Source organism: Phodopus roborovskii, unplaced genomic scaffold (genome assembly GCF_943737965.1).
Source record: "Phodopus roborovskii unplaced genomic scaffold, PHOROB, whole genome shotgun sequence".
Lineage (NCBI taxonomy): Eukaryota > Metazoa > Chordata > Mammalia > Rodentia > Cricetidae > Phodopus > Phodopus roborovskii.
The window spans coordinates 247,452-270,344 of NW_026125932.1; the positions used below are offsets into that span (position 1 = coordinate 247,452).

The window sequence follows — 22,893 nt, forward strand, 5'->3', positions numbered from 1 at the left end:
CTTAGCCATTTTGATAGGTGTAAGATGAAATCTCAAAGTAGTTTTTATTTGCATTTCCCTGATGGCTAAAGATGTTGAACATTTCCTTAAGTGTTCTCAGCCATTTGAGTTTTCTCTTTTGAGAATTCTCCATGTAGATGTATATCTCATTTTTAAAAAGTGGAACATTTTCTTAATATCTAGTTTTATTGAGTTATTTATATATTTTGATATTATCTCTCTTTCAGATATAGAGTTGGTAAACATCTTTTCCAATTTTTTGGAATTTATCCATATGATGGTATTCTTTGCCTTACAGAAGCTTTTCAGTTTTATGAGGTCCTATCAATTAATTGTTGATCTTAGTTTCTGTGCTGTTGGTGTCCTGTTCAGAAAGTCTTTTCCTGTGCTAATGAATTCAAGGCTATTCCAAACTTTCTCTTTTATCAGGTTCAGTGTATGTGTTTATGTTGAGGTCTTGTATCCATTTGGAGTTGGCTTTTCTGTGGGGTGTTATGTATAGATTATTTGAATCCATCTACATGCAGCCTTCCAGTTTGACCAGAATCATTTGTTGAAGATGGTGTCTTTTTTCCCAATGTAATAGTATTTCTGGCTTCTTTACAAAAATTGGGTGTGGATATGTCTGAATCTTTCATTTGATTCCATTGGTCAACATTACTGTTTTTTTTTTTTTTCATCAGTACCATGCTGTTTTTATTACTATAGTTACTACTATAGCTCTGTAGTACATTTTGAGGTCAGGGATGGTGATACCTCAAGTAGTTCTTTTATTATACAAAACTATTTTAGGTATTCTGAGTTTTTGTGTCTCCCATATGTAGCTGAAAATTGTCCTTTCAAGATCTGTAGAGAATTGTTTTGGAATTTTGATGGGGACTACATTGGATCTTTAGATTGCTTTTTTTGTAGGAAGACCATTTTTACTAAGCTAATCTTGTCAATCCATGAACATGGGAGGATCATTCCATCTAAATTTTAACAGACTTCTTGCGGTGTAATTTATATACCCTATAATTCACCCATTAATCTTAATTTTGGCCATTGCTGAGAATTAAACTCAGGGCCTTGTGCATTATAGGCAGATATGATGCCAACAAGCATTATTTCCACCCCAAACCATCCATTTATGTGTACATTTTAATACTTTTTTAGCATATTTTGAGCTGTACAACTATCAACAAAATCTAATTTTAGAATGTTTTTATAATTCTGAAAGGAATTTTTTTACCTGTTAGTATGTACCCTTCATCATTGACCAGCTCTAAGCAATCAGCAATGTACTTTCTGTGTATATTGTTTGCTATTGTGAGTTTTTTATGTTAATTTAACAATATGACTTGTCATCTTCTCTGATTGGATCCTTTTGTAGAAAATAATATTTCAGATTCTGTTTCTTAGTAGGTATCAGTATTTCACACCTTCTTATAGCTGAATAACATATCATTGTCTGGGTATATCACATTTTCATTATCCACTCATTCTTTGATGGACACATGGGTTTTTTGCAATTTTCAAATATTACTAATAATGTCTCAAGTCTGGAGAGATGGATCAGTGGTTAAGAACACTAGCTGCTCTTGCAGAGGACCCAGATTTAGTTCCCAACATCTAAATGGTGGCTCACAACTATCTGTAACTCCATTTCCAGGGAATCAGATACCCTCTTCTTGACTATATGGGTATCAAGTATACATACATACAAACAAACACTCATACACATAAAATTCATACACTTTAAAAAATATTATGAATTAGTAATAAACATATACAAATATTAATGTGAATATTTTCATTGTGAGCATATACATTGATGTTGGATTGATGGTGTATTTGATATATACTTGTTAGGTATAGATTTTATAAATATTACATTTTCTATACTTTTGATCATGTTTTTCTTAGTTTTATTGTTTATAGAGCTGTTAAAATATCTAACTCATAGTCTTTTTAATTTTTTTTGTTGTTGTTTGGGGGTGCGGAGGAGAGGGTTTCTCTGTGTAACAGCCCTGGCTGTCCTGGAACTGGCTCTGTAGACCAGGCTGGTCTCAAACTCACTGAGACTGCCTGCTCTGCCTCCTGAGTGCTGGAATTAAAGGTGTGAACCACCACTGCCTGGTTCTTGTCCCTTTATTTTCATCCTGTGTCTTAGATATTGTGCTTATCTCCTGTCTTATTACATAGTCTTAATACATTGACAATTGATATTTTATAGTCAAAGTTCTAACATTTTATTTTTTGTCTTTTATACATCTCACATGTCTTCCTTAATTTTTATTTATGTATCTGCATGTGCCTGCTTGTCTATATGTGTACTATATATGTACAGGTACCCACAAAAGGCAAAAGAGGGGCATCATGTCTTCTGGAACTGTATTTGCAGATGGTAGTGAGCTACCTGATATGTGTGCTAGGAACCAAACCTCGGTCCTCTGCAAGATCACTGAGCTCTTAAACACTGAGTCATAATTCCAGGCCAGACATCATGTGTGTCTTTATGCTTATTGCTCACTTTCTTTTGCATCGCATAGACAGGGAGTTATTAGTGGTAGTTCTAGGAAAGAAAAAGTGTAGATTTTAATTTATCGGACTCTACTTTGTATTGCAAATTGAATCCCAGAACAGTACAGAAATGTTACTCATATTAATTCAGGTTCTTTCCCTCTTTTGTATTCTATTACACACACACACACACACACACACACACACACACACACACACACACACTTACTTCAAGCACAGTAGTAGATATATCTTATAATACTACTTTATTTAGCTATGTTTTTTGAAGAAGTTAAAAGAAGAATATATATATTGTAGTTTACTTTATCCTTGTTTACCTTTTCTTCCTGTGGTCTTGAATTACCATATAGTCTTGTTTCCTTCTCCATAATCAGCTTTGTTCCCACCTGCCTCTTCTGTGCTATTATTGTTAAATATATTACATTTCTATATATCATCAGTCCACTAATATAACAATATATGTGGGGGATGTGCAGCTTTATATGTATAATACAATTGCTTTGTTTGCTAGTTATGCTGGAGACTGAACCCAGCTAAGCACACATTTTACTTCTAAGTTGTACCTCCAACTCAATAATCGCTTTGTAAAACATTTATGTTTACTGTCAGTTCACACTGAATGTTGCTTTTCTCACCACTTTTAATTTCAACTGTATTTTTAAAATTTATTTATTTATTTTACATCCCAGTTGCAGTTTCCCTTCCCTCCTTTCATCCTAGTCCATCCCCTTCCACCCCCCCCAAGCTTCTCCATTTTCTGTGTAGGAAAGAGCAGGTCTCTCATAATATCAACAAAATATGGCATATCAAGTTGTAGTAAGATTAAGCACTTCCCCATGTATTAAGGCTTGGAAAGGTGATCCAGTATGAGGAGTTGGTTCCTAAAAGCCAGTAAGAGAGTAAGAGCCCATGTGCCCACTGTTAGGAGCCCCACAAGAGACCAAGCTACACAACTGTAACATATATGTAGAGGACCTAGCTCAGTCCCATGCAGGCTCCCTGGTTGTTGGTTCAGTCTCTGTGAGCCCCTGCGAGCCCAGGTTAGTTGGTTCTGTGAGTTTTCTTGTGGTGTCCTTTACTCCTCTTTCTCCTTTTTCCCCTTCTGGTGTCTACAATCCTTCCTACCCACTCTTCTGCAGGGTTCCTCAAACTCTGCCTAATGTTTGGTTGTGAGTCTGCATCTGTTTCCATCAGTTGCTGGATGAAGTCTCTGTGATGACAATTGGGGTAGACACTAATCTGGTCACAGGAAATGGTCAGTTCAGGCTATTTATCTGCTATTGCTAGGAGTCTAAGATTCCTTATTAATTCCTGGAAGAGTTCCTTGCACCAGGTTTTTATCTGACCCTGGAAGGCCCTTCATTTCCAGTATTTTCTTTCAGTACTCTCCCTCTCCACTGCCCCTCACAACCTGATCTCTCATGTTCCCATCCCTACCCACCCTCAGTGCACTCACAAAATCTCTTCTATTTCCCCTTCCCAGGAAAATTCATGTGTCCCTCTTTGGGCCCTCCTTGCTACCTAGCCTCTCTGGGTCTGTGGTTTGTAGCATGATTATCCTTTACTTTACAGCTAATACCTACTTAGAAGTGAGTCCATACCATGTTTGTCTTTCTGGGTCTGGGTTACCTCACTCAGGATGAATTTTTTTCTAGTTCCATTCATTTGCCTTTACATTTCCCGGTACCATTGTTCTCAGCAGCTGAGTAATACTCCATTGTGTAAATGTACCATGTTTTCTTTATTCGTTCCTTGGTTCAGTGACATCTAGCTTGTTTTCAGGTTCTGGCTATTATGAATAAAGCTGTTATGAACACAGTTAAGCAAGTATTCTTGTGATATGACTGAAGATACTTTGGGATATGCCCAAGAGTAGTATAGCTGCATCTTTTTTTTTACATGTCGATCCCAGTTCCCTCTCCCTCCCTCTCCCTCCCTCTCCCTCCCTCCCTTCCTCCCTCCCTTTTACCCTCTCTGCCCCCTCACATGCACCCTGACCACCCTCCCCTCCCATCCCCCCAACCCAATTCCACATGTAGGGCAATGCCATCCAGGTGGGGTCATGTAAATCTGTCAAGTCATTTGAAGTAGGGACTAGGGCTTCTCTCCTGTCTCTAGGTTAAGGCAGTTATCCCTCCATGGGGGATGTGTTCGCAAGGTCCTTTTGTGCACCAGGGATACATCCTGGTTCCACTGTCTGAGGTCCCTTAGACTGCTCAGTCCTTCTAGCTGAGACCCATAGTCAGGGGGTCTGAGTCAGTCCCATGCTGGCTTCCCAGCTATCAGTCTGGGGGCCCATTAGCTCCTCCTTGTTCAGGTCAGCTGTCTCTCTGTGTTTCTGCCGCCTGGTCTTGTCCTCTATCTCTGCATCTGGATTCTAGTTCGACTCAGTGTTTAGTTATGGTTGTTTGCTTCTGTTTCCAACAGGTACTAGATGAGGACTCCATGATGGTGGATAAGTTAGTTGTTGATCTCACTATCCAGGAAGGGCATTTATGGTAGCCTTTCCACAGTTGCTCACATTGTTAGTTGGCGGCAGTCTTTAGGTTCAGTTTTCCCTTCAAACCAATAGTGGCTCCATCTTTTATGTTCATTCTCTCTTTCTCTCCCTCCTCTTCCTCCTTCTTCTATTCCTACCCTGACTCAATCTTCCTAGTCTCACGTGCTTTCCTCTTCTCCCCTTCCCTTTCTCCTACTTCTCTCTCCATTCACTGCCCTCCCACTTCCCATGTACTCTAGGGTACTTGTCCCTTCCCGCTTCTGTGAGGGACTTTATATGAATCTCTTAGAATACACCTTGTATCCTAGTTCCTCTGGTGGTGTGAATTATAGGCTGGTGATCCTTTGCTCTAGGTCTAAAATCCATATATGAGCAAGTACATACCATGTTCCTCTTTTTGTGACTGGGTTACCTCATTCAGGATGGTTTCTTCTAGTGCCATCCACTTGCCTGCGAATTTCAAGATGCCATTTTTTTTATGCAGAGTAGTATTCCAACGTGTAGATGTGCCACATCTTCTTTATCCATTCTTCAATTGAGGGGCATCTAGGTTGCTTCCAGGTCCTTGCTACTACAAATAATGCTGCTATGAACATGGTTGAGCACCTCTCTTTGTTGCATGGATGTGGATCATTTTGGTATATGCCTAAGAGGGGGATTGCTGGGTCCTGTGGTAAACTAATTCCCATTTTCCTGAGGAACTGCCATACTGACCTCCACAATGGCTGTACGAGTTTGCACTCCCACCAGCAGTGGAGGAATGTTCCCCTTTCTCCACATCCTCTCTAGCATAAGTTGTCATTGGTGTTTCTAATTTTAGCCATTCTAGCAGGAGTAAGATGGTGTCTCAAAGTTGTTTTGATTTGCATTTCCCTGATAGCTAAGGATGTTGAGCACTTTCTTAAGTGTCTTTCAGACTTTTTGATTTCCTCTTTTGAGAATTCTTTCTTCAGTTCTGTACCCCATTTTTTAATAGGGTTATTTGGTGTTTTGTTGACTAGTTTCTTGAGTTCTTTGTATATTTTGGAGATCAGCCCTTTGTCAGATGTAGGGTTGGTGAAAATCTTTTCCCAGTCTGTAGGCTACCATATGGTCTTGTCCACTGTGTCCTTTGCCTTACAGAAGCTTCTAAGTTTGAGGAGGTCCCATTTATTAATTGTTAATCTCAGTGTCTGTGCCCCTGGAGTTATGTTCAGTAAGCAGTCTCCTATACCAATTTGTTCAAGGGTGCCTCCTACTTTCTCTTCTAAGAGGTTCAATGTGGCTGGATTGATGTTGAGGTCTTTGAGCCATTTGGACTTGAGTTTTGTGCATGGTGATAGACATGGGTCTATCTGCAGTCTTCTACATACCATCATCCAATTGTTCCAGCACCCTTTGTTGAAGATGCTTTCCTCCCCCCCACCCATTGTATTCTTTTAGCTTTTTTCTCAAAAATCAGGTGTTCATAGGTGTGTCTTATGGTAGATTGATTCCCAGTTTTCTTAGAAACCACCACACTGCCTCCCAAACTGACTATACAAGTTTGCATTCTCACCATCAATGGAGGAGTGTTCCCCTTGTCCCACATCCTTGTCACCATGGGCTATCACTTGTGTTTTTGATCTTAGCCATTCTGACAGGTGTAAGATGGAATCTCAGAATCTTTTTGATTTGCATCTCCCTGATGGCTAAGGATGTTGAACACTTCCTTTAGTTTTTCTCAGCCACTTCAGTTTCTTCTGTAGAGAACCTTCTGTTTAGATCTGTACCCCATTTTTAATGGGATTATTTGTTTTTATGATGTCTTCTTTCATGAGTTCTTTATCTATTTTGGAAATCAGCCCTCTATCAGATGCCAGGATGGTGGATTTTCCCATTGACATTGTCCTTTACTTTATAGAAGCTTTTCAGTCTCATGCGGTCCCATTTATTAAATATTAATGTCAATGTCTATGATACTGACATTAACAATGTCTCCTGTGCCAATGAGTCCAAGGCTACTTCCCACTTTCTTTTCTATCAGGTTCAATATATCTGGATTTATGTTGAGGTCATTGATTCACTTGGACTTGAGTTTTGTGCAGGGTGATAAGTATGGATTAATTTGCATTCTTCTACATTCTGACACTGGCACCATTTACTGAAGATGATTTCTTTTTCCTGCCACATAATTTTGGCTTGTTTGTCAAAAACCAGGCATCTGTAAGTATATAAATTTACGTCTGTGTCTTTGATTCAATCCCATTGATCCACCTGTCTGTTTTTATGCCAATACCATGGGGTTTTTATTTTGGGAGCTCTGTAGTAGAACTTGAGATCTGCGATGGTGATACCTCCAGAAGTTCTTTTATTGTACAGGATTGTTGTTGCTATACTGGATTTTTTGTTTATCTCTATGAAATTGAGTATTCTTTCAAGGTCTATAAAGAATTGTTTAACTGTATTTTAGTTCTAGAATTTCCATTTGATTTCTTTTATAATTTATATGACTTTACTGAGATATAGTTGATGAGCATTTTTATCATACCTTCCTTTTTATGTGTATGAATGTTTGTGTGCAGGTGTACTACATAAGGCCATCAAATTTCCCACCAGGTTCAATCAGAGGCAAGCAGATATCTTGACATACTTCTTGCCTGTGTACCACCATCACCACCCCCAACCTACATCCAATCAATATATCCAAGCATATATCTTGATGTATTTCCTGCCTGTGTATCTCCCACCCATATGTGATCAAACATATCTAGCAATCAAATGAGCCAAACAAACTTTTTAGGAGAGTGAAAACAAACAGTAGGCTCCAGCATTTAACATTGGTTCTCACTACAGCAGGTAGGAAGGCAGAATGTCAAGAGAATAAGCTTGTCAGATTACATCCACAATTAGGAAGCAGACAGGAAGTGAGGCTGCTATAAAACATTAAGGTCTGTTCCCAGTGACCCATTTCTTCCACTGAGACTCCTCCTGATGAAGACTCCACCTTTCCAAATAGCATCACCAACTGGGAACCTAGTGTTCAAACAAGTGAGCCTATGGGAAACATTTCACATTCAAACCACAGTTTTATTTTTGATAATTTTACATATGCATACAATGATCGTATTCACCAGCCACCACTCACTCTTCTTTCCCTTACAACTCCTGATGACCCCCTTCTCCTTCCCATCTCATCTCCTTTCTGCTTTCATGTAGGCTTGTTGTTGTTCATTTGTTTTGTTTTTGGAGACAGGCTTTCTATATGTAGATTTGGAGGTTGCTGGAACTCACTGTGAAGACCAGGCTGGCCTCAAAATCACAGAGATCCACCTGCCTCTGCCTCCCGAGTGCTGGGATTAAAAGTGTGCACCGCTACTACCTGACCTTTTCATGTAATTTTTAATACAGACTTCATGCAGGTTAATCTCCCTTTTAAGCTCCAAAATGGACTTGTGTTGATGCACATCCTACTTGCCAGGTGATTGTGTTCTCTATTGCTCTTTCACTCTCTAGTGTTCTTGGTTATAAATTTCTGTACAGTGTGATCCACTTACAATAATTCCCCCTTCGAATGGATAAGGATGTTTATAAATGCCTCTTTACGCAATTTGTCTGTAAACTTCAAATTAGTCTCCTGTTCTTGTTCACACACACACACACAAACAAAAAACTTCAAGATTATTTACAGTGACCTTAGACTTGAATTTCTCTAGGCTCTGTTCTAATTGAAGTCATTCTCCTTAGGGAAAATTTAGAGCTCATAACCTGCCTTTAACTGAGATGAAACAGAACCACTGTTTTAGATCTGAGGGCAAGGATAGTAGTGCTTGATTTATATCAGATATTCAGCTCTATGAGTGGAAGACTGTGCAAGACTTGCAGTCCTTGGTATTTTTGCCTTGTTTCTCTCAGCATAGAAGCTGTCATATAAGCTCACTGAGATGACAACAATTGAGACCAAGTATTTTGAATTTGCCTTGATTTTGTCCTATAAAGTCATATAAATGCAGCCTGAGTAGAAGACTTTTGTGCTTGTTTATAATAGAGCGTTTATACTACAGATCTTAAAGGAGGAGAAGTCCAGCAGTCTTGGACCTCCTAGGAATCCCAGCCTGGAAACTTGGCCATATCTGATTAAAGCAGTGTTTCTGATTAAAACACTGACATGAGGGTTAATTTAAACATGTCATGGTTCATATGTCATAGGCTCTCACTGATACTTAGTACGTTTCTGGAAGCAAATAAATACATATCCTCTGGGTAATTTTCTGTGACTTTGTGTGATTGCATTTTGTTTTGTTTTATTGGGAGGAGAGAGTGGAAATTTTCTGGGCATGGAACCAGTGCCTCATACATGCTAAGCAAGCTCTGTACTATTGAATCATACCCCTAGCCCTACATGACTTTTTTTTGTAATTTTTATTAGTTATTTTTGGAAGAATCTATGGAGCTCATTCAACTAGTCAAGGGAAATATTTTTCTTATGTTCTATATTATGAAAGAAATTGATAATGATCAAAATTTTCTGTTAATTTGAATTTTCTTGGTACAATAAGGAAAAGAACATTTTGAAGTTAGTATTGCTATACTAATTGCAAAGTATTTGTTTAAAAATCATTTTCTATTCTTTTACTACTATTTTAGTGAATACAATTTGAAGTTATATTAATTTGCATAAAGTTGTTTAAATTTAGATTAATTATTTGTTATGTTTTTTATATATATGTATATAGACCAGACTACTGAGAATGTCACTTGAGCAGACCCAGAAATGCAAAGTTGTCTGGAATCTCCTGAAACAAACAGGTACAATGGGAAGTGGGTTTGGTAGCACATTTACAAAGGGAGTTTATGCTGAGGATGTAGCTCAGTAGTCCAGTGCTTGCCTAGCATGTATGAGGCCCTGGGTTTAATCCCAGTACCACGAAAAGTAGAGAGTTTATGACCTAAATAATACAGTTACCAGAAATTTTTACTGTACTTCATAACCAGTAAAATAATTCTTTTGGAATTTTTCTATACTGTGTGGTAGAATTTTCACTTCTTAGTACAGTGCTTGTAATAAGAATAATACTTTCTAAGAAAATATAATATTAAACTTAAAAACAGGTCATTATTGTCTAACGTAACATTATTACTCTTAGGTCTTTAGATTTCACTCTAATCAAATTTGCTAGTAGAATTCAAATCAAATAGTATGTACTGCTAAAGTTTATTATCAAAATTGTTGTAAGAATAGGTTGTTACTCTTCCCTTATTAGATATTGACTTTTAGATGTTTTTATAATGTATCCATCTGTTCATGTTTTAGAATTGTTTTGAGTCGATGGATATTGAGTGGAATTATATGCCTTGTCAGACTCTAAGGAGATAATCATGTTTCTCTTTTAAACTATAAGTACACTGAATTATAGTAATAGATTTCCTAGAATTAAATCATCATTGCTTTTCTGGAATAAAGCCTATTTGGTCATGGTGTGATGTTATTTTAATATGTGGATGAATTATGTTTCATAAGAGTTAGAAATAATTGGTCTGCTGTTTTCCTTTTGTGCATATGTGATATTTTTGACAGATTTTAATAAAAAGAGGTGAGCACAAAGATGAACATAAAATACCTGAGATTTAATTTGCTTTTCAATCTATGACAGACATTTAATTAAATAAAAACAAAAATCAAGATAAGAAGACATAAATAACTTACCTAATATAGAAGATTTCATAAAATTCTAATGATGCCTGAAAACATGTGTTGCATTTTATAAACAGAAAACATGTCTTGTTTTATGTGTGCTTATTTTAATATTTACCAAACTAATGACAAGAAAAATCTGAATATAAGACATGTAAGTAAAATAAAAATTATCTGATAAAACGAAAAGTAGTAGTTAATAACTGTATCAGAAAAAAAAACACTACCTGAGTATTTTTTAAAACAAAATTAAAGAGGATCCTGAAAATACCTTGTACTAGGATGATGAGGATGGTAAGAAAGAAGTTATGAAGAAAATGAAGATATAGACAGAAAAGAGAATATAGGTAAAGGTAGCAATGAAAGAGAAGAATTTAGATGCCATGCAGAAGTTGAAGATAAAGAGGAGAGAAAGAAAGTAGGAAAGTGGAAAAAAGGAAGCAAGAAAAAGATGTTTGGGAAAATGATTAAGACTCATATTACCTGAAAGATCAAAAACTATTCAGTACCAGTGGGATTTCTCCAGGGTTGTTTTAAAAATAGGACAGGACAGTCAAAGAGCCAAAGAATAGTTCCTGTGACATTCCATCTACCTTTGAGTCGCTGTGGGTAATCTATCACTTAGCTTGGGGTCTTCACTTCAAGAAAATTGTGAGTATTGTTAGGTTTTTAATATAAGATTTTTAAAAAGACTCTTGCTGTAGGATGGATAGCTGTGATTTCTGAGTCAAGTTACCATAGATACAAATTATTTTGAAGGGAAAACAGGAAGAAAATACCTAGAATCTAAAAGGCAGGCACAGTGCTTAGAGCAAAATACATAGTCCTGATGCTTTTAATTAACATAAGTATATCAGAATGCCAGCTGTCCCTTCAAAATCTTGTCTTCTATCCAGGAACTAGATGATTGATAGATAGGTAGACACACAAACACACACACACACACACACACACACACACACACACACACACACACACACGAGCTACATGCACATATGCAAGAATGGAGATAGAGCTCAAGGTAAGGTGTACCTAACATGTGAGGCCCTCTGTTTGATCCCTAACCTTACAAAAAATTTGTATACAATCATTCATCACACATAGCTTTATAATGTAGTAGTTAAAATGGATTGAATATACAACAGTGATCCCTGTAAATTTATGTTCCCTAGTGACATCATAGCTCTCTTATACAAGTCTACTCTTACAATGTTTGTATAATGGTACATTTGTCCCCATCAATAGGTGATCTGTGGCTCTTTGATGTATGTGTATATATTTGTATTTATGCATATACTTACATATACAGTTACTGGAGAACTTCCAATGAATACCATACCAAAATACTACTAGACACATATTTAAGTGACCAAATCCAAAACAAAGACATATCAACTTGAGGTAGGACTTAGCTCCTCCCTTCATATTAAGGCTTGGTAAGGCAACCCAGTATGCGGAATAGGTTTCCCAAACCCTGCCAAAGTGTCAGAAGCAGACCTCACTCCTGCTGCTCAGAGTGCCACAAGTAGACCAAGCTATACAACTGTCACACATATGTAGTGGGCCTAGGTCAGTTCCATGCAGGCTCCTTAGCTGTTAATCCAGTGTCTGTGAGGTCCTATGAACCCAGCTTAGTTGTCTCTTCTGTCTCTTCGGGTTCCCTTATGATGACCTTGACACCTCCACCCCCACCACCACTCTCCCACCCCCGTCCCAGATCCTACAATCCTTCCTTTCTTCAACAGGATTCCTAGAGCTCAGCTCAGTGCTTGGCTGTAGCTCTCGGCATCTGTTTCCATCAATTACTGGGCAAAACCTCTCTGATGACAATTGGGGTAGTCACTAACCTGATTACTGGAGATGGTCAGTTCAAGCTAACTATCCACTGTTGCTAGGAGTCCTACTGGGATCATTCTTGTAGATTTGTGGGAATTTCCCTGGTGCCAGGTTTCTACCTGACTCTGAAATGCTCCCCCACCAAGACATTTCTTTCATTACTCTCCCTCTCTATCCCTCCATCAACCCAATCTCTCATATTTCCATCACCACCTGCCCCCAATTTACCCAGGAGTTTTCTATTTCCCCTTCCCAGGAAAATTCATGTGTCCCTCTTTGGGCCCTCCTTGCTACCTAGCCTCTCTGGGTCTGTGGTTTGTAGCATGATTATCCTTTACTTTACAGCTAATACCTACTTAGAAGTGAGTACATACCGTGTTTGTCTTTCTGGGTCTGGGTTACCTCACTCAGGATGATTTTTTTTTCTAGTTCCATTCATTTGCCTTCAAAGATCCCAGTGCCATTGTTCTCAACAGCTGAGTAATACTCCACTGTGTAAATTCACCGTGTTTTCTTTATCAATTCTTCAGTTGAGGGACATATAGGTTGTTTTCAGCTTTTAGCTATTATGAACAACACTGTTATGAACACAGTTGAGCAAGTGTTCTTGTAGCAGGATGGAGTGCCCTTTGGGTCTATGCCCAGGAATGACATAGCTGGGTTTTGAGGTAGATTGGTTCCCAGTTTTCTTAGAAACCACCACACTGACTTCCAAAGTGGGTATACAAAAAGTTTGCACTCTCACCGGAAGTGGAGGAGTGTCCCCTTTGTCTACATCCTCTCCAGCATGAGCTATCACTTGAGGTTTTGATCTGAGCCATTCTGACAGGTGTAAGATGGAATCTCAGAATCTTTTTGATTTCCATTTCCTAATGGTTAAAGATGTTGAACATTTCCTTAAGTGTTTCTCAGCCATTTGAGAATTCTGTTTAGATCGGTACCCCATTTTTAATTGGATATTTTGTTTGGTTTTATTTGTTTGTTTGTTTGTTTGAATGTGAGATCACCACCCATTCTCTGGCCATGACAACCTTGGGAAACAATCGTTTTCTTTCTGTCTTTAGAATTTGCACGTTGTAGATTATTTGGTTTATGTATTATCATGCAATATGTTCTTTCTGACTGATTTCTCATAACATAATGTTTTTAAAGTTCATGTTACGGTATTTATTAGTATTCCACTCCTTTTTAAATATCCCATTGTGCATAAATCACATTTTGTCTGTCCTTTCATCATTAAACAGACACTTAGGGTTTTTTTCTATTTTTTTTTTTTTTAGTTATTGTTAATGAAATATGGCCATTGGTGTTTAGGTATTTGGCTTTCTGATTTGAGATATATTCCTAGAAGTAAGATTAAAGGGTCATCTGCTGTTTCTATAGCTAACTTTTTGAATATACATACATACATACATACATACATACATACATACATTGATCATTTGTGTATGATCTTTGTGAAGGAATACTTACCTGCATTATACATATACACATACATACATACATACATGCCTAGTCAAATATGTGATTTGCAAATGTTTTGACCTATTTTGCCTTTTTATTCTTTTGATAATGACCTTTGATACACAAAAGTTATTTTTTTAAGTACAACTTTTCTGTCTTTCCTTTTGTTGCTTATGCTTGGGTTATTATGTCTAATAATACACTGTCAAGTCTAAGGACATAAATATTTGCCCTTTGGGGGATGGAGAGATAGACCGGCAGTTAAGAGTATATACTGCTCTTGTAGAGGACCTGAGTTAACTACCCAACAGCCACATTAGGTGGCTGTCGACTGCCTTTAGTTCCAGATATAGGGAATCTGACATACTCTGACCTCTACAGGCACCTTCACTCATATGGACCCACACAGATATACATGTGTACATGTATACATGTATTTAAGAATAAATCATAAAATCTAATAAAAAGAAAAAGATTTGGCATTTGTAATAAATTTTTGTAATACTAGCCTTTTAAATTATGGCATTATTCCGTTTTTTAGTTGTTCATTGTATTTAGTGGTGTAGTAAACACATGATTCTATTCTTTCATTTTTGGAAATCCAATTGCTTTAGCATCATTTGCTGAAGGGGTTATTCTTTCTCCCTTGTCTCTCCATGTCCTGATACCTTTTTGTTGAAATCAGCTGATGAATGAGCTTGACTCTTAATTCCATTCTACTACAGGATATCTATAACTGACAGCATTACCACATTGTTTGGATTACTGTAGGGTTGTGACATTTTAAAAATATGAATGTATTAATCCTATGACTTTGTTGTTTTGGTGTTTTTCTTTCTAAATTTCTTTTGGCATTTGGGGGAGTGTTTTAAATTTCGTGTTAATGTAAGACTTTTCCAATTCTGATGGGGGAAAACAGTCTTCAAATTTTAGTAGGAACTTCTCAGGGCATGACTCTATTTATGGTCTAAAGCCTTCTAGCCAATTAACGTTTAGGGTTTTATTTATTTAAGTCATATCTTTCATAAGTGTTTTAATTATCACTTTGTGCTCTTTCAACTCCTTGATCATTTCATTCCTTGCAGTTATTGTAAGTTGAATTATTTTATTTCCTTTTGAGACTGTTCATCACTGGTTTATAGAAATAAAACTGATTTTGTCATCTTTTTATCTTTTATCAGCATATATTAATTATGCTTGTAATGGGTTTCATGTCTATGTAAATTTCCATGCATATATTTAATGTATTTGTAGCATTCATTCCACATTATCCTCTCTTGTTCTCCTTCCACCTCTACTGATCACTTTCTTCTTTCCAACTAGTCCCCTTCTACTTTCCTGCCTTTATGTGCATGCGATTTAATGAGTTTTCTTAGGGTTGCTCACTGGAGCATTAGTGAGCATTTGTTGATAGGAGCATGAGACACTTGCCTGTGGTGTAATTTTCTATGGAAATTATATACATGTATACATTGGCTTTTCATCATATCTACCTTCCTACCCCTTCTAACATTTCCTAGATCCCCAGAGCCTGTTCCCCTCCCAACTTCATGTTCGCTTTCATTTTTTAATAGCATTCGGAGTCCAATTAGTATTGCATACATCTACATGAGTGTGGGGCTACCCATCATGACAGCATAATGATGGGACCAAGTCTTGTGAAGGACTGGAGTCCAAAATAGCCATGTCATGTCCAGAAGATATCATTCCTATAGTGTTTACATTCTTTGCACTCTCTTCTACAATATTCTCTGAGTTTTGATATAGATGGCACATTTATAGCTGAACATTAAACAGTCACTTAATCTCAGCACTTTGAATGATTATGAGTCTGCAGTTGCTGCTAATGCAAAGACAAGCTTCTGTGGCCAAAACTGACAGGAGAATTGATCTATGGTAATAAACATAATTATTAAGAAGACAATTTGATGGACACATTATGTTCATTTAGGAAAACAATAGCAGTATGGTTTCCACTAGGTCCTATACCTGCCTAGCCATGGGCTTTTGACCAGGTTTATAGTACAAGACATGAATTCCCTTCTGTGGAGCAGGCCTCAGTTCCAATCAGAAATCAGTTGTTAGGCCAGTGAGATGACTTGGGGGATAAAGGTATCTTGCCACCAAGCCTGATAACCTGACCTTGGTAGAAGAGGACTGATCCCTTTAAGTTGTCCTCTCACCTCCATATAGTGTGGTATGTACACATTCACACAAAATAAATAAATGTAATAACAATCTCAGTGTTGAAAAATGTTTGCTGCGATAGCAGACTTCCCATAATTGCACCAGTGTAGACTGTGCATTATTGCCTGATTGGTTGAGAGTATAACTTTCAGGGTCCAAAGCTGAGTAAGATGTTAATGATAACACTTCCCCAGCATGTTTCATAATACTTTCTGGCACTATGAGGTGTAGCCATCAGGAAAGAACAATGGCAATTGCTTATATAATTCAGGGGTTGTAGAGGCCTCTGAACAATAACTGACAGTGGGATAGCCCACTTCAGACATGGTGTTTTCATTAATAACATATGACTTCCAAAATCAGCTTTATAAATCCATCCAAGGTGCCTCTAGTCATTTTTTTTAATTTAAACATTTTTATCTTGAGAATTTCACACATGGGTACAGTATTTACACACACATCTGCACAACCTACTGAGTCCATTTAGTATTGATCATATGTACATTGTTTAGGGTTGGCCACTTGGGATGAGATAGCCGACCAGGAGTATTTTTTTTTATTGCACTTACCAAGTGTCAGGCGTGTGTGTGTGTGTGTGTGTGTGTGTGTGTGTGTGTGTGTGTGTGTGTGTGTCTGTCTGTCTGTCTGTCTGTCTGTCTGTGTGTTCATATATTTTTGCTTTTGCTTTGGGTCAGTTTTGGTTAACCCTCCTATTCTCCATTTTTGTGCCCTGTCACCACCAACTGTTTAAAACCTTTCCACTCAGTATTTTCCCCTTGAATATTTAGATTGAATATGTTCTCTTACCCTCCCCAACCCGTAAAGCCTTTTCCACACTCATGGTCCTCTTTCTAGTCTCCTGCCCTCTACACGAACTGCCTCAAAAGCAAACTTCATCTTCCTTGAGAAAGAGAAGCACATACTTATTTATAATTATTGTACATAATATAATTTCAACTGTTTATTGCTGTTCCTTGAAGAGAGAATATTTTTTGCTGCTGTTCTTGTGTGGTTTTATTTTGTTTTGTTTCTTTGAAACACACTCAATAAGTATCCTAGGCTGACCTTCAATTTATGAACTTCCTGTTTCTTGAGTGCTGGATATAGGCATAAGCTAAGAACTACTTGGTTTTTGTTTTGTTGTTTTTTTTTTTTAATTTTCTTTGTTTCAGTTTTTCAAGACAGGGTTTCTCTGTAGCTTTGGAGCCTGTCCTGGAACTCCCTCTATAGACCATGCTGGTCTCGAACTCACAGAGATCCGCCTGCCTCTGCCTCCCAAGTGCATAGATTAAAGGAGTTTGCCACCACCCCCCAGCACCACTTGTTTTATGTTTCACCTTTATTCAAAATTTCTAGTTTAAAGAAAAATAAGAAAGCTGCAGTTTACATACAGAGAAATAGCAGACTAGCAGAGGTTATAAGCCAGTGTATTACACTTTCTATCTTTGTAAGCCTCCTCTTTTTTTTTCTCACTTTATAGGGTCTCACTTTGTAGCTTTTGCTGGCCTCAGATTTCTGATCTTATTGCTACCTCCTAAGTGCTGGGATTATAGCACCTACCTGCTGCCATCCTTTAAAAAAAATGAATGCATCAACATGACCCAATCATATTGCTGTTTTAAAAATGAAAGTAATAGTATATAAACTTAAAACTATAATGAGTAAGCTGGGTATTGGTGGTACACACCTTTAATCCTAGCTCTCAGGAGGCATAGGTAGAGGCAGGTGGATCTCTGTGAGCTTGAGGTCAGCCTGTTCTACAGAACTAGTTCCAGGACAGGCTCCAAAGCTACAGAGTAATCCTGTTTTGAAAAACCAAAAAAAAAAAAACCTATAATGAGTAACCAATGTGAATATATTCTATTTTACTTTAGAATTATGTAGATATACAATAGTATACATTAATGAACTATTCAATATAATACAGTGTTTTAAATTAACTAAATATCTTTGAAATATTCTAAATATGGCATACTACAAAACATAGAAATTGATGAAGCAGTTTGTCAAATAATGAGTCAGCTTTAGGGAAATGTGTATTTTCACTGTCTTAAATACTATATACATATAATATTAAATTACTATGTCCATTTATCTTTAGAAAAAACAGGAATGAGCAAAATAGAACACATATACATATATACTATACTTTACAAAAGTAAACAAAGGTATAACTTTCTTTGTTTTGATATTTGAGACAGGATGTCACTATGTAGCCCTGGAAGTCTGTGTATAACAGGCTGAACTCATAAAGACATGAAAATACCTGAGGCTTAGTGACTAGCCAGTCTAGCCTAATTGGTAAGCTTTGGGCTAGTTAGAGACCCTGCCTCAAAAGGAAGCAGATGGAATTCCTAAGGATGCCATCCAAGATTGTTCACAGGCCTCTACATATACACATCTGTGCATTTACAGGCACACACACACACACACACACACACATGTTTCTATGAGAGTTTTTTGTTTTGTTTTCAAGAATCTCTAGAATATATTTAGTATTCAAAATTTGGCTTTTTTCCTTGATATTTTAAGATTTTATGTAAGTATGTATGTCTATAAACCAATTGGAGGAGAACATCCTTTAATTTAGGAGACTTTTACAGTCTAATTTATCAGTATCCCCAGAGATAAGAAAATATTTTCCACATTCAAAATTAAATGTCAAGGCTTCTCACAATTACAGACACACAAACACAGACATATAGAGATCTTATTAATTTAGAGCTATAATTTCAGTTTCATGTGAAGAGTTACATGGAAACTTGCCAGATATCAAAGTGTTATTCTCTTTTTCTGTGGGCATGAAATTCTTAATTTGAGCTCAAAATGGATAGAGAGAAAAGGGACAAATTAAACTGCTGTTTCTTACTCATCAGAGACTAGATAGTCCATTAATCCAGTTCCAAGATCAACAAATGATCAAAGCATAAAAACCATTCCCAGTCATCTGTGTTATCAAGAAAGAATAATTTATTATTATCCATGCATGAGCTAGAAACTAAAACAAAACATACACTCAATAGAAAAAGAAAGATCACAGAGAGATTCAGCAGTTATTTTATCGCTTGGGATTCAATCTGGGAGCAAAGCAAAAATACACTTCAATGCGTTGTTTCTCCCTCAATACAATTAACCTCGTTCTGTGAAATGTATCCATTTGAGTGTTGTAGCCAATAGTTCTGAAATATAATGATTCTCTTACAGCTACAAAATGAACATGGCCAAAGAGTTTATTTAATGCATTAGTTAATGAGAGGCATGAGAGGTTTACACAATCCATTTCACTATGGCTGTCCCATTGTTGTATTCTAGATGTAGATAGCTTGTTTTATTTATTTATTTTTTTTTTTTGTTTTAAAGCAGGATCTCATGTAGTCTCTGATAGCATCAAACTTACTATGTAGCTAACCTTGAACTCCTGATCCTCCTGCCTGTATCTTCCATGTGCTGGAATAACAGGATTGTATCATTGTACCCAACTAATTTGTTTGGAGCTAGCATAAATTTGGCCTAGGATGAATCATGCCTTACTATGTCACTCATTTAATTCAGGATTTTGGACTTTTGAATTAATATTGGAGCAATTAAAATTTGGAAGCTAATTAGGATAGAATAAATGCATTGTGCACAAGTAAGAAGGACAGGAAGTTGGGAGGGGGCAAACTGTAGAATGCTATAGATGTTCTTAAATTCATGTTGATGTTTAATTACTGAGAATATTGGTAGGTGGAAACTGCAAAGGGTGTCATAAGATGTTTTCCACCATGTTGCCCTGGAGGCTCTCATCAGATGCAGACCTTCAATCTTGGACTTCCCAGGCTTCAGAACTGTGAGAAATACATTTCTTTATATATTATCTTATCTGTGGTGTTCTGTCACAGCAGAAAAAGACTAAGACACTGATTTCTTTGTATATCCAATTTCTAGCATATTAAATAACTTTGTTTAATGCATAGATGAACACACATATAAATATATATGTGAATGTGTATATCACACATGAATTCATAGAAATATATTTACTATAGAGTTATTATAACTTAATAATATAATATGTAAAATATATTAAGCTATATTTATTATAAAATAGTTATATAGAAAACTATATTTACTATATCTTGAAATAGGAATTATTAAGTGTCATAGTTAGGTTTCTATTACTGTGATAAAAATAAAAATCATGATCAAAAGCAACTTGGGGAGGAAAGAGTTTATTTCATCTTACAATTCTCAGGTCATACTTCCTCACTGAGAGATGTCAGGGCAGGAATCTGGAGGCAGAGCTAAAGCAAAGGCCATGGAGGAGTGCTGCTTATTAACTTGCTCCCAATGGCTTTTTCAGCCTGTTTTCTTATACAACTCAGAACTGCCTGGCCAGGGCTGACACCCACTCAGTAGGCTGGGCCTGGCCGCATCAATCATCAGTTTAAAAAATGTACCACAGGCATGCCGGGCTGTGGTGGTGCACGCCTTTAATCCTAGCACTCTGGAGGTAGAGGCAGGCCAATCTCTGTGAGTTCGAGACCAGCCAGGTCTACAAGAGCTAGTTCCAGGACAGCTTCCAAAAAGGTCACAGGGAAACCCTGTCTTGAAGAACAAACAAACAAAAACAAAATAAAAAAGTGTACCACAGGCTTGCCCATACACATAGGCCAATCTGGTGGGGACATTTTCTTAGTTGAGGGTCCCTGTGTTGACATATTAGCTGGGTCTATCTGGGAACCCCTGACCACAGGACCAGTATCTATCCCTGGTGAATGAGCTAGCTTGTTGGAGCCCATTCCCTAGGAGGGGATGCCATGCTCAGCCTTAATGCAGAGGGGAAGGTCTTGATCCTGCCTCAACTTAATGGGCCAGGCTTTGTTGACCCCCAGTGAGAGCCCTTACCCTGGGGTGAGCCTGGGGGGAAAGTGAGGAGTGGGAAGGAGACCGTGGTTGGAATGTAAAATGAAATAAAAAAAAAAAACTAGTAAACTTAAAAAAGGAAAAAGAGCTAGTTAGTACTAGGACTTTTACTTCTCTCTCCCCCCCCTCCCTCCGTCCCTCCCTCTTTCCCTCCTTCCCTCCTCCCTTCCTTCCTTTCTTTTTATGAGATAGGGTTTCTCTGTGTAGCCATGGCTATCTATCCTAGAACTCCCTTTGTAGACCAAACTGGCTTCAAAGTAAGATATCTGTCTGTCTCTACCTCCAGGGTTCTGGGATTAAAGGCTTGCAGTATCATGCATATCCACCTTTTACTTTTTATTAAATATATGTATTTGGATTTTTTCAGCAACCATATATTGCCTTAACAATTAAAATAGATATTCAGGAAAATGTTATGGCTTGGTAAAAGTTTATATTACTTAAATTGTGTGTTTCTTTTCCTGTTTTTTTTTTTTTTTTTTTTTTTTTTTTTTTTTTTGAGATAGGGTTTCTCTATGTATCCTTGGCTGTCCTTGAACTTGCTCTGTAGACCAGGCTGGCCTTGAACTCAGAGATCCACCTGCTTCTGCCTCTCAAGTTGCTGGGATTAAACGTGTGCACCACTACTGTTGGCATATGATTATATATTTTTAATGAAATAATGCCTTAAATTATGAACCTAGTATGTGAGTAGTGTGAATTAAATCATTAAGCTCCTAACTGTAAATAGATTATTTTTAAAATGCAAAGCTGGTGAATCATAAGCTCCTGAACAAAAATGGAAAACATAATCTTTCAAAAAGTCAGAGTTAATTACAAACTGTATAAACAGTGATTAAAGTTGGCTTTTACAAAAGGATTAATCCTGACATGCTGTAATATTAGGAAATCAACTGACTTCATCAATTTGCAAAGTCTAATTTCCTAAGAGCAAATAAATATGAGAACATGGAAGCATATTGGGTACATCTGTCCCTAAGAAAGTTTTGCTATGTCCTCACATAGAAGAAAATGTCCAAAAGACAAGAAACCATAATAATAAAACCTAAAATCTTTACCATGATCCACAAGGCCACAGATGGCTTGGCCTTGGTTAATTAATTCTCTGACCTCTTCTCCTACCACTCTTCTTAGTGGCTCAGTATTCTCCAGTCCTCCAAGACACCCAGCACTTTCCTGCTTCTTGACTATTATATTTGCCTTTCTCTTGTCTAGAGAAGTCTCTTTTCCTGGGAGTCGATATAGCCTGCTCCCCAACTTACCCAAGTGTTACCTCCTTCAGAGGATCACATCCTTTATAACAGCAACTTTCATTACCATCTACATCCAAAAACTACACTTTGTCTTTATAATCATATCACTACTTGACATTATATTAGACGTTTAATAACTCTTCAGCTAAAATGTAAATTCTATACAGGCAGAGTGGCTCAAACTTTATACTACTTATTTATTAAATGAAATGCTGCTACAATATAAATTCTATCATTAGATCTATTCATTTGAATGACATAGTGCTTTCATGTGTAAGAGCCTTCCATGCAAAGATCCCTAAGAGATCCTACAACTGGTGTAACGATTAGCTTCCACCTAGAGAGAAAAACATCTAGAAAGCACTTAAAAGAGCTTGATCTTGGAATATAGGTTACAAAGAGGAAGGCCAGATTTATAAGAAAAGAAAGAAGACTTTAAAAGGAAGTTGTTTTACCCAAAATGTCTTATGGGAATAAAACATTCCAAACCTTTCTAACTACAGAGATCTCACAGTTTTGGAATCTCTTTCTAACTGTGAAAAAGATACATCTTCTTCATAGTCTCCTTTAAA

The 22,893-nt window shown here is 37.1% G+C and overlaps 1 protein-coding gene across 1 annotated transcript in view; it reads left to right on the forward strand.

Annotated features, from left to right (window-relative positions):
• The window catches only part of Tex11 (testis expressed 11), a 239,463-nt gene that overhangs the window by 175,799 nt on the left and 40,771 nt on the right, over positions 1-22,893 (forward strand). The window contains exon 24 of the mRNA XM_051179029.1: positions 9,718-9,790. Coding sequence (XP_051034986.1) covers positions 9,718-9,790 — 73 coding nt within the window. The remainder of the gene's footprint in view (positions 1-9,717; positions 9,791-22,893) is intronic.